Source organism: Peromyscus maniculatus, chromosome 3 (assembly GCF_049852395.1).
Source record: "Peromyscus maniculatus bairdii isolate BWxNUB_F1_BW_parent chromosome 3, HU_Pman_BW_mat_3.1, whole genome shotgun sequence".
In the NCBI taxonomy this organism is placed as follows: Eukaryota; Metazoa; Chordata; class Mammalia; order Rodentia; family Cricetidae; genus Peromyscus; species Peromyscus maniculatus.
This window is the reverse complement of record NC_134854.1, coordinates 120,627,912-120,642,719: the sequence shown is the minus strand read 5'-3', so window position 1 is coordinate 120,642,719 and position 14,808 is coordinate 120,627,912. Positions and strand designations below refer to the sequence as shown.

Genomic DNA, 14,808 nt, shown 5'->3' with positions numbered 1-14,808 from the left:
TTTCCTTTCACAAATACAAGTGAAGGAATGAGAAAAAAAAAAGTAATTCTGTTTCTTTGGCCGCAGACTCCAGTTGGTGGTTTTTTCCCCCCTGTTTTCCTGCTTGCTTCTGGCTTAGCTACTGCTTGTCACTTTCCCAGGATGACATAAGATAGGAAAAGCCAGTTAAGGAAGGTTTCATTCATAGGGAATGCTCACCAAGATGGCTCTCTCACCAAGCCTTGAAGGCTGAATCCCAGTGGCCATATAGAGTGGGCAGCTTCCACATTAAAATAAAGTTCCTGCTTTCAAAGAATTGTGCTAACTGTGCCTACCCTGAGCCTCTCAAGAAAGAGAAGTCCTCTTTAAATTCAAATCCATGACTGGAGCACAATAACTCCTCCAACCTAACATGCCCTTGTTTTTATACCTCAGAGGTGTTTTCTGATATCATGAAGATAGATAATTTGCTCATCAAAAGAAAAAATGGAAAAAAGTAATATTCTTATGTAAGAGTAAATTGATTTCATCGACTCATTTATTTATTTATTGGAAATGTATTTATAGATGATTGGTTATTTCCCGGGCATTGGGCTTGTAAGGGTTTGAGTGAGTTGAAGAAAACATCAGCATATATCTCTGATAAGGGGATGACAGAATAGTGGGGAACCCCTGAGCAATGCGAGAGTGCTAGGTCCACTGGAGATTTGAGTCTTGATCTTCTGAAATGGTCAGCCTTCATGCCTTTTATTGACTAAGGAAGAAATTAGGACAAAAATTCATGCTTTACATTTATAGAGCCCTTTAATGGAAAATAAAAGGACCAGAGTTTGAGTCCTGTACCCGAATCTCATGATCTCTGTAATACAATGTACTTCTCCTTAGAAAACAATCCATTGTGAGATGGAGGTTTGAATATGAAATGTTTCCAGTAGGCCAATGTGTTTGAACACTTAGACCCCAGCTGGTGGTGCTCTTTGGAAGGATGTGGGTCCTTTAGAGGACGGGTCTCACTGGAAGTGGTGATTCACCAGGGATGAGCCTTGAGGTTTTCACTCTTGCTGTCAAGCCTCCTACCCTGCATGATGTATTGTGTCCTCTTGAACTGTAAGCAGAAAGTAACCCTTCATCCCTAAAGTTGCTTCTTGTCAAGTATTCAATTACAACAAGAAAAAAAAGGAACCATCACAGACATACATCCTCAACACTGATGGTCAAGACAGAAACTCCATGACTATGGACTAAAGTTGGACACACTCCTTTGAGAACAGAAATCAAATTGACATGCAACCTATACACACGGCATCCTGTATGAGGGAGAGGAGGTGGTAAGAAGCCATGCCTGGGTTTATGTCTTGCCCTGGCTATACTAATATCTAGAGGAGCCTGGGCAATAACAGACTGTCAAAGTCATGGGACTACTTTCCAGATCCGGACAAGGATGGCTGCAAGACAGGAATAAGTTGCATGAGATGTCATACTTAGCAGGGACTCAACGCCTATTCTCTCTTGTCTCTTTGGCATACTGAAGGGAACTGATCAAAGTCAACAGACAGATCAACCCAGGCCACGTTTCAGCGGATTTAGTCCTCTCCGTGCATTCTGATCAAAGATTCAGCTTCTAATTTTGAGGCATCTTTGCAGTTTGTTTCTGGCATACCTTCACAAAACTAAACATTTCTCCTCTGGATATTTTAGGAGTCAGAAAGCAAAAGCTAAATAATTAAATTTACAGAATTCAATAAGCATAAAACATACAGGAAGAAAATGGAGTAAGGGAAACTAATTAAGATTAAACTCCTATGCAATTTTGTCTTTTTCCATGGGAAGTTGCCTATATTCACCCCATTTAGATGAACAGGTAAACTGTAGACTCCAGAGCCAGACAAGATTCTCCTTCAAACAAGGAACAATTAAATACAAAACAACAACAGACAGCCACTCGATTGTTTCCCCCATTGTTTCGGGATTAGAAAGCACCATTGTGAGGCCTCTTATGGATTTTAATGAGTTCGTCCATTTTTTCTGACCAGAGGGCACATCCTGGTAAGGGAAGAACTCTCTGCCTATGGCTTTGTCTAACAAGAAGGCTGCAATACCGCCAGCATACAGATGATCACCAATGTATATGATTCAAAGCACACGAGGCTGTGGTGATATTTATAATCTAAGAAATAAAGCTTGTCTGAAGATCAGAGGACAGAGCCAGCCACAGAGTTAAACATAGAGGTCAGGCAGTGGTGGCACACACCTTTAATCCTAGCACTCAGGAAGCAGATATCCATCTGGATCTCTGTGAGTTCAAGGCCACCCTGGGCTACATGAGACTGATCCAGTCTAGGAGAGAAACAGAGCCAAGCAGTGGTGGCACACACCTTTAACCCCAGTATTTGGGAAGCACACCTGCCATTAATCCCAGTACTAGGAAGGTTGAGATAGGAAGTAAAATGGCTGGGCAGAGAAAGGCATTTGAGGTGTGAGGAGACAGGAATTAGGGAGCCTTTCAGCTGAGGACTCAGAGGCATTCAGTCTGAGGGTTCGTGGAGACAGGATCTCCCCTGTTCGGCTGAGGAGTTGGCAGGTAAGAAGTGGCTGTAGCTTGTTTTCTCTGATCTTTCAGCATTTACCCCAACATCTGGCTCCGGGTTTTTATTATAAGACCATTTAGGATTTGTGCACCACTAGGCTATGTTTTTACCTTTGAGCCTCTTCCAGTCTACATGTATGGATATTTAAACAACAAAATATTGCATCACTAATTTTTGCTATACATAGATACAAAGTCTAATACACATAAGACATTAGGTTCAGTTCAGTGGGAGTAATTATCCTCAGTGTCTGTCCTCTAGGGATGAAAGAGGACGAAGTATAAATGGTCAGCTTAACACAGCAGAGGGTTCCGTAGTAAGGAAGCCTCACAGACTGAGTAAAAGTCTCACTAGAAAGAATGAGAAAGAATGGTTAGCAGAGAGGGACCATGTCAGAAAAATTTGCATTATGATTTTAAATTGGTTCCAACATTGAATGTGAGAGGGTGCAGATATGAACATGGCTAGGCCACAGCACTCATCAATATACTTCTGAATGTACACACACTGGTGTACTGTGCTATGGAATATTGTTTAGCAGTAAATAGTTCTAAAAGATGAGACATATATATGTATATACATACATAGTTGAAGGACATATTAATGAGGAGTAACCAAGTTTCACAGGAGTAAGTATAGCATGGCCTCAGTTACATCAAGCAATAAGAGATATATGCTCTCTTGGATGCATGTAGAAGGTCTGGGAAGGCTTGGCCCAAACTTATACCAAAGCCATCTTCCAGACAGATGGCTCTGAAGAAGAAGAAGAAGAAGGGGAAGTGGAGGAGGTATTGTTACTTGACATACACACAGAAATGCATCTGCCTGATTTCTGCTTGACCAAAAGTACATTTTGCATAAATACAAATTACATCTTAAGGCACAGGTCAAATGACTGGCATGGTGAGGAGCATGGACTTCCTCAAATTCAGATCTTACTGGTTTTTGTCATTGTAGCTGATTCATGAAGCTGTTCAATGAAATGAACAGCTTGTAAATGGCCTTATCTTAGTATCAACAAATGAACGTGTGCATGAAGCTCTTTCAAGGCTAGTCCATTAGATGAATATAATTAACAAATATGTACACAGACTCCATATATGAATGATAAGGATCAAGGGAAGATTGGAGCTGTTTTTAAGTACAGGGAGTTTTGCTCACTGAGCATGTGTTTTTAGAGGTATTGTCTAGGAAAGCATCTAAAAGACAATGCTTAGGCCTGGAGATGACCAGAGCAAGTCTACTTCCAACTAAGGCTTGGCAGTCATTGCCACAGAGGAGATTGTTGATAAGTGGGTAAAGACACATGACCATTGGGGTAAGGGAGTCAGAAAGGCAAGCAGCAAGCAGAGCTAAAACCAAGGCTCTGCAAAAGTATGTCTTCTAAGAGGTGGGGAGCAATGCATTGCTCATTTAATTAACACCCATATTTTTCAGGAACCCTGTGCTAAATACTGCATGAGTTTGAGGGCAGAGTTGTTTCTTTTTTAAAAAATGCAGAGTGTGGGGAGAAATTGCTGGTGTGGCAAGTTTTCACAGGGACTTGACATCTTTTGGAGTGTTTATATGTACTGAGCAACCATCGGCTTTGCAAGTAATACACAACCTTTAAAATAATACTTTTCTCTTTTTATTGGATTGGAATGGTTGATATGATCAAGTTGGCAGGATCCAGAATTGCTTAAGCGATGATACTCTGGGCACCCTTGTGAGGGACTCCTCCAGGTTACGTGTGCTTTGGGGGAACTCTAGGTTGAATTAATTAAAGTGATATGACTCAGCATAACTTTGAGTGGCATGATGTCATGGGCTGGTGTCCTGCAGTAATGGCTCCCTGCCTCTTGACTGTGGATACAATGGTACTCATGGCTTCAAGAGCCTGCTGCCTTGACTCTTCTATCACATTGGATTCTGCCTGAGAACTGTGAGCCAAAATAAGCTCTTCCTCCCTTATTTTGTCTAATATTTATCATATCAGCAGAAAAGTAATTATATGAATAAAGGAGGCTCAGTGAGACAATACCAGGAAGGTCAAGCATTGTATTTGGGCGCCAACATGGCCTCTCTAAAGCGGCCAAAGAAGTATCTAGAAAGGGAGAAAGACCTTCCATAATACAGATAAAGAAGAGGGGGGACTCATTGGCCATGTCCCAGAAGATGAAAATTGGTTAAAAAAAATCACTGATTTGGGTGATCAGAGCCGTGTAATCATTGATTCATTTCTTCAACACTTGTTAAATACCTGTCATGTATTAGCTTCAAAGTTTTGGAAGATCAATTTCATTTGGGTGGGAAGGAAGGCCGGTTGTGAAGGCTTAAAGACCAAGTGGATACAGAATAAAATAGAATGTGTGAAGGACTCCTCTGAGGTTATCACAGTAAAAGCGTCGACCAATAATGATCTTCAGACTGTGCCTCTAGAGGGAGGAGGGAGTCAAGAGAGAGGCTGCTGGTTTGGGGTGGGTAAATACTGCATGATGAAAACACCTAATAGTAGATCAAAGAGGTGGTGAATAAACCATGGGTGAAGGTTCACCTTTAAGGGGGCTGCTCTGCTCTTCTGAAAAGTATGGAAGGAAGAAATTCTATCCATCTAAGAGTGCAAAGAAATTCAACTCTTTTCACGAGTGACATGACAAGAAGCTATAAGCCATGAGACTCCAGCACAGGGGACAATTAGCTCCCAACCCCAACTCTGCCTCAGAGGCACCCCACATTTCTAAATCGTGATGCCCAGTACGCATAAACTGACCAAATAGAGCAGCAAGCCCACTGGTTTCCTCAGAATGAAGATGCCCAGGCATACTGCATGAAAGAGAATCACAAGATTTGATGCCCTTATTCCAGCAGTTCTCAACCTGTGGGTCTCAAGCCCTCTAAGTGTCAAACAACCTTTATACTGGAGTCAACTAAGACCATCAGAAACCACAGATGTTTACAGGACAATTCATAACAGTAGCAAATTTACAGTTATGACTTCAACAAAATAATTTTATAGTTGGGAGGGGCGTTACCACAACTGAGGAATTGTGTTAAGGGGTTGGCAGCATTAGGAAGGCTGAGAAACACTGCCTTATCTGTCCCCATCTAGAAACTATTTGGCCAAAGCTAAAGACAGATACCAACCCCTTTTGGCACTCACTCATAAGTGGATATTAAGTATAAAATGAAGGATAACGAGGTTACAATCAACATCTCCAGAGAGGCTAAGTAACAAGGAGGACCCTAAGAAGGACAAATAGATTTCCCTGGGAAGGGGAAATAGATGAGATCTCCTGGGTAAACTGGGGTAGGGGTGAGGATGGGGAGATGGGAACATGAGGGATTGGGAGGGTTGGGGGCAGGGTGGAGGGGTAGAGTAATGAAAGAGATGTCTTCATGGGGGACATTTTGGGCTTAGGGAGAAACCTGATGCCAGGGAAAGTCCCAGGAATCCATAAGGATGGTCCCAGCTAAGACTCCTAGCAATAGCGGAGAGGGTGCCTAACTGGCCATCTCCTGTAATCAATTTGCTGACTACTCTAATCGCTATCAATGAGCCTTTATCCAGTAACTGATGGAAGCAGGTGCAGAGATCCATGGCACCTGGGCCGATCTCAGGAGTCCTGTTGAAGAGAGGGAGGAGGAATTGTAGGAGCTGGGGGGTGGGGTCAAAGTCATGACAGGGAACCCACAGAGACAGCTCATCTGAGCTCCTGGGAGCTCATGACTCTGGACCTACACCTAGGGAGCCTGCATGGGACCAAGCTAGGTCCTCTGCATGTGTGTAACAGTTGTGTAGCTTGATCTGTTTATGGGGCTCCTAGCAGTGGGATCAGGACCTGTCCCTGGTGCTTGAGCTGGCTTTTGGGAACTTATTCCACATGCTGGGTTACCTCACCCAGCCTTGATGCAGGGGGAGGAGCTTGGTTCTATCTCAACTTGATGTGCTGTGCTTTGTTGTCTGTCACCTGTGGGAGGCCTGCCCTTTTGAACAGAGAGCTGAGACTGAGGAGGAGTGGATTGGGGCTGGGGTAGAGGAGAGGCAGGGGGAGGGAACAGGAGGTAAGGAGGGAGGGGAAACTGTGGTCTGGATGTAAAATAAATGAAAAAAATTAATAAATAAAAAATTAAAAAGATCTTAAACATTCATGGTCAATGTTGGATGACTCCAAATGGAATCTATTAACTGGTGTGTGCAAGGTGTGTGTTTATGGTCTTACATGTGAGTATGACTGTATATTTGCTACAGGATAAGTGTGGATATCAGTGCTCAGGGAGAACCTCTGGCTCTCATCCTCATTTTCTACTTTGCTTGAGAGAGGGTCTCCAATTATTTCCTGCTGTGTATACCAGGCTAGCTGGCCCACATCTTCTAGGAAGCCTGACTCTGTTGCCCATCTCATAGTAGGAAACTAGGACCTGATTTATGTGGGTTCTGGGAATTCAAACTCAGTGCTTCATACTTGCATGGCAAGTGTTTTTTGAAATAAATTTTAATGTTTTCTTATTTTTGATATTATAATAGAATTATAATATTTCTCCCTTTTCCTCCCCCCCTTCAGATCTTCCCATATATCCCTTCCCATTCTCCTCCAGGGCCTCTTTTTTCACTAATTGTTATTGCATGCATACATGTCTATATATCCCCTAAACATAGCCTGTTCAGTTTGTATGTTACCTGTATATATGTTCTCAGGACTTACCATGTGTTATTTTTATGTGTATAAATGTTTTGCATACACATATGTAAGTGGACTTTATACATGCCTGGTGGAGGTCAGAAGAGGACATCTGATCTCCTGAAAGTAGAATTACAGATGATTTCAAGCTGCCGGATGAACCCAGGGCATCTGGAAGTAGACTCAGTACTTGAAACCACAAAGCCGTCTTTCTAGGCCCTAGAACAATCTATACCAAAGGATAAATCACGGGAAGTGGAAAGGTTCCAATTCGATAACTGGAGGAGAGGTCATGAGATAGACCGGCAACCTTCAAGAGTTTTTGTGGCAGTGTCTCTTATATCCATAGAGGCCCCAAACTCACGATGGAGTCAAGTATGACCTTGAACTTCTGATTCCCCGGGTTTTACCTCCCAAGTGCCATAATTACAGGTGTGCTCAGTTGATGCAGTGCTCCAAGTTTCCCTCATGCTAAGCAAGAGGTCCACCCACTGAGCAAATCCCCAGCCTCAAGATCACAGGTCTTGATGCCTTGATATTATTTTCCTCTTCTCCCTTGTGGGAAGTCTCAAGATCAATGCTTTTGGCTTAGCTCCTCAGCAAGGTTCCCAGTCTCATGAGTAGTGGTGTGAACACAGCAACAAGCAACATGTGGGGGGTAATCATGACAACAGGGGTACAGATGAGACACTGGCTGCGATTTCATACCTTATAATAACAGTCATAATAATAGCTATGTTGTGCATCCAGCGGCCTTTAAAAGCATTAACATTTCACACTGTGCACATCCGCCCAGAGCAGATCAATATTTATTCTTCCAAGTATGTCGAGTATACAATTGGGGCACCTCGGGGTGAAAACGTCACCCTGCCAGTGTCACTGCGATAGCCTCAGGACTTGGAAATCACATCTCCCAATTCATTATGTCACAATAATAAAGTGACCCTTGCCTGTCAAACACATTCATTAGTAGCGAGGCAGGAGCTGGGCAGAAGGAGCAGACAATACTGCTCTGGGGAGTTACAACACTAAATAGCCATCATGAAAACATGACTGCTGTAGACAGAGCATCAGCCCTGGAAGGAAAAAGTCACATGCGCACACATAAATACACATACACATGGGTATAAGGGCACATTCATGCTCGCACATAGAATAGCATAAGAACTTATTTTTGTGACTTCTGACTCGGGTTATTTCATTGCCACTAATTCTTTCCCTTCATCTCATATTAATGAACGCTTCACTGACAAGGCAAAGTGAACTGATTTAGCAACAAAGTTGGCAAGGGCCTTGAACACGATTAGGTCAGGGGCACCCAAGCTGGGCCAGAGAGCTTCTCAGGCCAACAGATGGAATCTTCCAAGATAACTCACAAGTCACTCACACACATTGGAGTTTTGCACCTTCTCTTGCACATTTTGAAGATAACAGCAATATACTTGTGATGGACTATACCTGGGGTGTAGTTTAGGCACGGGCTCCCTCCCAGCCTTGACTCTGGCTGGTTTCTGGAGCTCTAGGGGTGGGGCTCAACTCAGAGAGAGAGAGGGAGGGAGGGAGGGAGGGAGGGAGGGAGGGAGGGAGGATCTCAGTTGGTACTGACAGTCCGGAAAGAGCTTTGGGGGGCTTGGTTGCCTCACTAACTAGGTCCTCTGGGTATGTAAGCCACAGAACCAGCAGCCCGCATCTTAGGGGATCATGTACCAGCCTTAATATTCCCTTCTGTTGCCATGTTCATGGTTTTCTGGTGCTGTTTTCTTCAACAAAACCTCTTTCCTCTTGCCAATTTGTGCCTTTCAGTAAGTATGTAATACACCTGATCCTTCTACTATTTAATCGAATGGGAACTATAGTGTAGAACTGTGGTCAACAAGACTAGTTTGACATCAGTTTATACGTAACAGGTTTTTTTTTTTTGTTGTTGTTGCTGTTGTTGTTGTTTTGTTTTGTTTTTTGAGACAGGGTTTCTCTGTGTAGCTTTGCGCCTTTCCTGGAACTCACTTGGTAGCCCAGGCTGGCCTCGAACTCACAGAGATCCACCTGGCTCTGCCTCCCGAGTGCTGGGATTAAAGGCGTGCACCACCACCGCCCGGCTCGTAACAGGTTTTTGTGGAAAGTATTTTTATTGCTATGCTAAGCGTTGCAAGGATCTCATATGTTAGCCTATAGAATGAAAAGAACGACATTGGGTTTTGTTGAACTGTGTTTAATTTCTTAAAAGAAGTGAAACAGTCTTTGCCCAACACAGTCCATACATAGCACCCATGAACGTAAGACACAGTCAGCCTAGTGAGCGGCTTTTGTGCCCGACAGCACAGATTCCAACCCTAGCCTCGTCATTTTTAATACTATCTTAAGTAAATGTCACCAATTCCAAGAGGTCCAACTTCTTAACCATTAAAAAGTGGATGACAATAATAGAATTTACCACAGACCATTTCCTCTAGTATAAAATGCATCATGTAAGTATTAAATATATCATTATAGTTCTATAATGAATACCCAATATACATCCTTGATTAATGCATAATTATAGTCAAAATAAACACGTAATCAGCCTGAGTGATTGACAGTGGCTGTGATAAATAATAACTCCTGAATTTTACTAACTTACTTAAAAAAAAAAAAGCTAATGTCTAACTACAGAAAACTCCATGCAACTGGAAGTCCTAGGTGACTCCCAATTCCCAGGGACTTGGAGACCCAGGCTTTTGTTTCCTGTGGCCCTGGCATCTCTAGAATCCTCCTCAATTTTCTCTGTATGCTCTGCCTTCAGGTGGCCATCAAATACCGAACAAAATGTAAGGAACTATGTGGCACTGTGTAAGACCCAGCCTGGAATGATATATATCATGTCTGCTGCATCCTTTGGGCCAGAGCAATTTGCATGTCTCAGTACAGTGCAAGAGAGCTGGAATCTGTTGTTTAGGCATGTGGCTAGAGGGGGAAATGGTCAGCTAGATACGTACACAGTCTCTGTGAGCAAAGCATAACAGCGTTATGAGCACTTCATCTCTATATACTTGAGACATTGGATAAACCATGTACTCACTAGGCATCTTTCTGCACATGCATTGTTCTTGACATTGTTTGACCATGAGATTATTAACCCATTCACCTCCTTGGAAGGATTTTCCCTCACACAGGCATTCAATAATGCTGATAATTACAATAAAATAAAAGTTGAAAACGTTAATGCATTTTTAAAGAGTCTTCTTTCTCTTTAGCTTCTCCGGGTGCTCTATAGGGGACCCCACAACCTCAGTTATGGTATTTATTATCCAGAATTCCCAGTATCTCTTCCCTGGATTCTGCGACTGAATAGACGCTATTTTAAAACTGATTTGTCATATATTTGTGTTTCTCCTTACACAGAATGGTTTCTTCTAATACAGTAGTCAATACTCAATATCATGGAGCAAAGATATTAAGGAACTTTTGAGATAGAATCCAAACTACACATTTTAGAATGTAGAGAAAGCCTGAACATCAATGAAATTTTTAAATCAGTAATTAAAAAAATCACAAAAGAAATTTATGTTTCCTTTGTAATAGCTCCTGCTTTTATTTTTTCTTATTGTGCTTGATTTTGTTTTCACTTAATTCACCTATAAAAAAGACACAGGCTAACAGTTTTCAACACTGAGCATCATACTTAGAAAAACAAGGTTAAGGAGCCTTCAACATTTCGCTAGATTTCAGTAACAAGAGATTGGAAACTTTTTTCATTTATATTATACATAAGACTAGAAAAAGACATAGAACTTCCAACAATTGTGCCAGGGACTCCTTCCCATAACTTTTGTGCTATGTTTAAAAACCTATATAGGCTGGAGAGATGGCTCAGCAGTGAAGAGTCCCTGCTGCTCCTGTAAAAGACAGAGGTTCAATTCCTGGCACTCACATGGTGGTTCACAACCTTCTGTAACTACAGTTTCAAAAGAATTTGGGGCCTTCTTCTGGCTTCCAAGGGCACTGCACACATGTAACACACAGATATATACGTAGGTAAAAGACATAAATACATAAAATAAAAATAAGGAAATCTTGAAAATTAAATACATAAAAATATATCTAAAACTCTATGCACAAAGGATAATCTTTTAGTAGCTCAGAATTAGTCATGGGACATGCAATTCCTAGGAGTGTTAGAAAAGAATACTTAGAATGAAGAGGATAGGATAGGTTACTTTTAAAAATGAATCTTTGATTGTTCTGCTCAAGATTTTCTACTTACAATGTGATACAAAATAGAGTGATGACATGTTTTCCCCAGCTTTGGGCATTATTGCCCTATCTTTGTTGATATTAAAGTATCTTAGTTAAGAATAATGAAGGCCACAGTTAACCCCTTTCTCAGTTCTAAATATTGAAATATTCAGTACTTGATATTCATGGCTAGCACAAGATAGTTGAAGGGTAACAGCGACCTATTCCTATATGAAATTACTAAAGTTTCTCATTTGTATAGTATTAACTTCATTACTCTTTTACCATTGTTGTTAACATCCATTCCTTGGCAGCTAAGATTTCTTTCCTGTCTATGCCATTTGACAAGTGAGGATAGCAATTATCTTTAGACCACAGAGTTTTGTACACATGATAGAAAGCTGTAGAACCCTGATGTCTAACTAATATTACACTCTGGAAGAGTGCTGAGGGTCCACATTACCATTCCCTTACATCTGCTTTTTTTCCCTATCCATCCACCTCTGTCTTTTATTCCTGCATTCTACTGGAATCACTCCAGCAAAAGCCATCCATACCTCTGCATTGTTATATTCAATGGCTTATTTTCCATCCCTAAAGCCACTCAGTTCTTTGAGTAAGAAGAGGCAAGAAACAAAAAGAATAAGAAAAAGAGACAGCTTGATATAACAGCAGTCTGTGAGAGGTAAAAATAGTATCCAGTAAAGCCTGTGATTGGCCTACAGATCAATTTGGAATTAAGGATAGTTAAGTAAAATGAAGATGTCCACTCTACTTCGCTCTCTAACCCCTGCCCCAGAGTGCATTTCCTAAGACCCTGCTTTATTACTTCTTAAAGCTTCTATTTGGGCATCTAAATAGGGAGCAAAGAATTTGGATATAGTTAAGTCTGTAAATATTTCATGAAATAGTAGGCAAACTATTGACAGCTGTCTTTCTTCAAACTTCTCTGTTAGGTGGGGCACTGCAACTAATGGACAGGAACAACTGTTATTTTTAGAGAGGGGGAGGGAGGGAGAGAGTGAGAAGGAAGGGGAGGGAAACAGAGAGAGTGCATTTTTGTGTAAATTGGGGGTGGAGGTAAATGAGTGAGTGTCACAGTGCATGTGTGGAGGTCACAAGACAACTATTTAGGCGTTGGTTCTCTCCTTGACACACTGCACACTCCAGTGTAGAAGGTCGGGGTCTTCCAGCCAATTCTCCTTCCTCAGACACCAATCTTTCAAGCCGCATTCTGAGATTGTGAATGCATGCTGCCACCACATGCAGCTCTTTATGGGAGTCCCAGCTATCACATTTCGGCCATCAGACTTGAATACCTGCCACTTTTACCCACCAAGCCATCTCCCCAGCCCACGGTGAACTTTATTAAGAAGTGAACTTTCATCAATCCTAAAGCATGTCTGTCATACTTTCCAATATGGAGATGAAGAGTAGGGTGGCTGGATTCCCTCCCTCTATATTCCTTTTAATCTTATAAACATCACATCCAAAGACACATTGCTGGATGGCGAGGGATCATATCTTTGATACCAAGATTTTCAAGTCCTAGGAGGCCAGCACTCTTTCCACTAGCAACATTTGTCTAAATGGAGCTCATTAAAATTTATTTCAACAATACTAGTGTCTATTTTAAACTGAAGAATAGAACTTGTAAGGAAAATAAATCTAAAGTGCTTGTGTTCTTAGCACTAAAATATATTTTCACTCCATTACTTCACCTTCTTGGTTCAAGATACATTAAGCTTCTTTTTATCCAGAGGGAAAACATTTTTCTTTTTCAAATGTTGTACAGAATGCTTAGAATGAAGGCCAGTGAGATGGCTCAGCAGGCAAAAAGACACTTGCTGATCCAGCCTGATGATGAGCTAAATCCCCAGAACCCAGAATAAAGGAGGAAGAAGAGAAGTTACTCCACAGAGTTGTCCTCTGACCTCCAACATGAACACAGAGCATGGGTACACGCACGCACACACACACACACACACACACACACACACACACACACACACACACACAATTAAAGTTCAAAAAGACAAACTTGCAAGTTGTTTCTATCACTTTTGTGCATTTATATCATACATGTATATGTGCACAGATATACCATTGTATGGCCTATGTATACGTATGTGGGGCCCAGAACTGGATATGGGGTATTTTCCTCTAATCACTCTACATCTCTCTATATGTGTGCATGTGTGCAAGAGCTTGTGCCCTTCTGCGCACGTGTAGAGACTAGAGTTCAACTTCAGGATATTTTCTTTAGTGTGTTGAGTCAGGATCTCTTTGCTGAATAAGTCCATATCGACTAGGGGAGTCAGCCAGTAAGCTCCTGGGATCTGCCTGTCTCTGCCCCTTGGGGTTACAGATGCTCATAGCCAAGGCCAGCTTTCTATGGGTGCCAGGAGACCATACTAGGTTGCAGCCTAAGCTGCCCCATCTTCCCCACCTTATTGTCTAAAGCTCCCCCATCTCCCCCACCTTACTGTCTAAGTCAGGGTCTCTCTCTGACCTAGAACTTCCTGTGTCCGCTAAATTGGCCCACCAGAGTGACACCCCCTGGGACTTGTGCATCTCTGCCCATCCCCCAAGCCCTAGACCCTGGGGTTCCACACACACACACATCTGTGTCTATGCCTTTATGAGGGGTCTTGGAATCTGAATGGGGGTCCTCATGCTTACACAGCATGTGCTTTGCCCAGAGAGCAGTCTCCCCAGCCCTGGCATCTTCATGTTCACAGAGAAGAGGATTTTGCAGCAGATACAAAGCACCAAAACAGTACACACTGACTTGAAGAATAAAAAATTTGCAGAGGAACAAAAGGCTGGGCGGTAGATATCTGATTTACAGTGTTGGGGAGATAAAGAACATTGTAGGAAAGACGACGGGTGTGAGCAACAATGCATTGTTAACTGAGTCGTGACATCCCTATTCTAGTGACGCCTCCAGCAGCAGAATTCTGAAAATGGGTCCCTTACACTGCTTTCAAGGTGGGAGGAAGACAGATAATTATAATTCTTACACACCGACGAGAACTCGAGAGAATCTGGGGGAAAGTTTATTGAAAAACATATTAACATATCAGTATTATAAATTACTTTCTCTTATTAAACTAAAAAACAGAATTCTCTTTTGTAGGCTATCATCATTGTACAAGAAGGCGTACATTTAAAAAAAAAAAGACACCTGCTTTGAAAATCCTTTTCTTACATTAAAAAAAAATGCCTATCTTGTGTTTATTCTGTAACTCTTCGAGCACCCCAGAAATAGCAAAGTCTAGTTTCCAAACAGCTTTGCCCTCCATTGTCTTCAGTGAACCCATCAGTATTGTCTGTCACCTATTGAAAAATCCCTGTGGAAACCTGAT

General features: G+C 41.9%; 1 protein-coding gene across 2 annotated transcripts in view; it reads left to right on the top strand.

Moving 5' to 3' along the window:
• The window catches only part of Mdfic2 (MyoD family inhibitor domain containing 2), a 108,749-nt gene that overhangs the window by 63,567 nt on the left and 30,374 nt on the right, over positions 1-14,808 (top strand). Inside the window, exon 3 of one of the 2 annotated variants that reach the window (XM_076566064.1) lies at positions 9,923-9,938. The exons of the other annotated variant lie outside the window; for it this stretch is intronic. Within the exon in view, the coding sequence (XP_076422179.1) occupies positions 9,923-9,938 (16 nt within the window). The remainder of the gene's footprint in view (positions 1-9,922; positions 9,939-14,808) is intronic. 2 annotated transcript variants of the gene reach the window in all.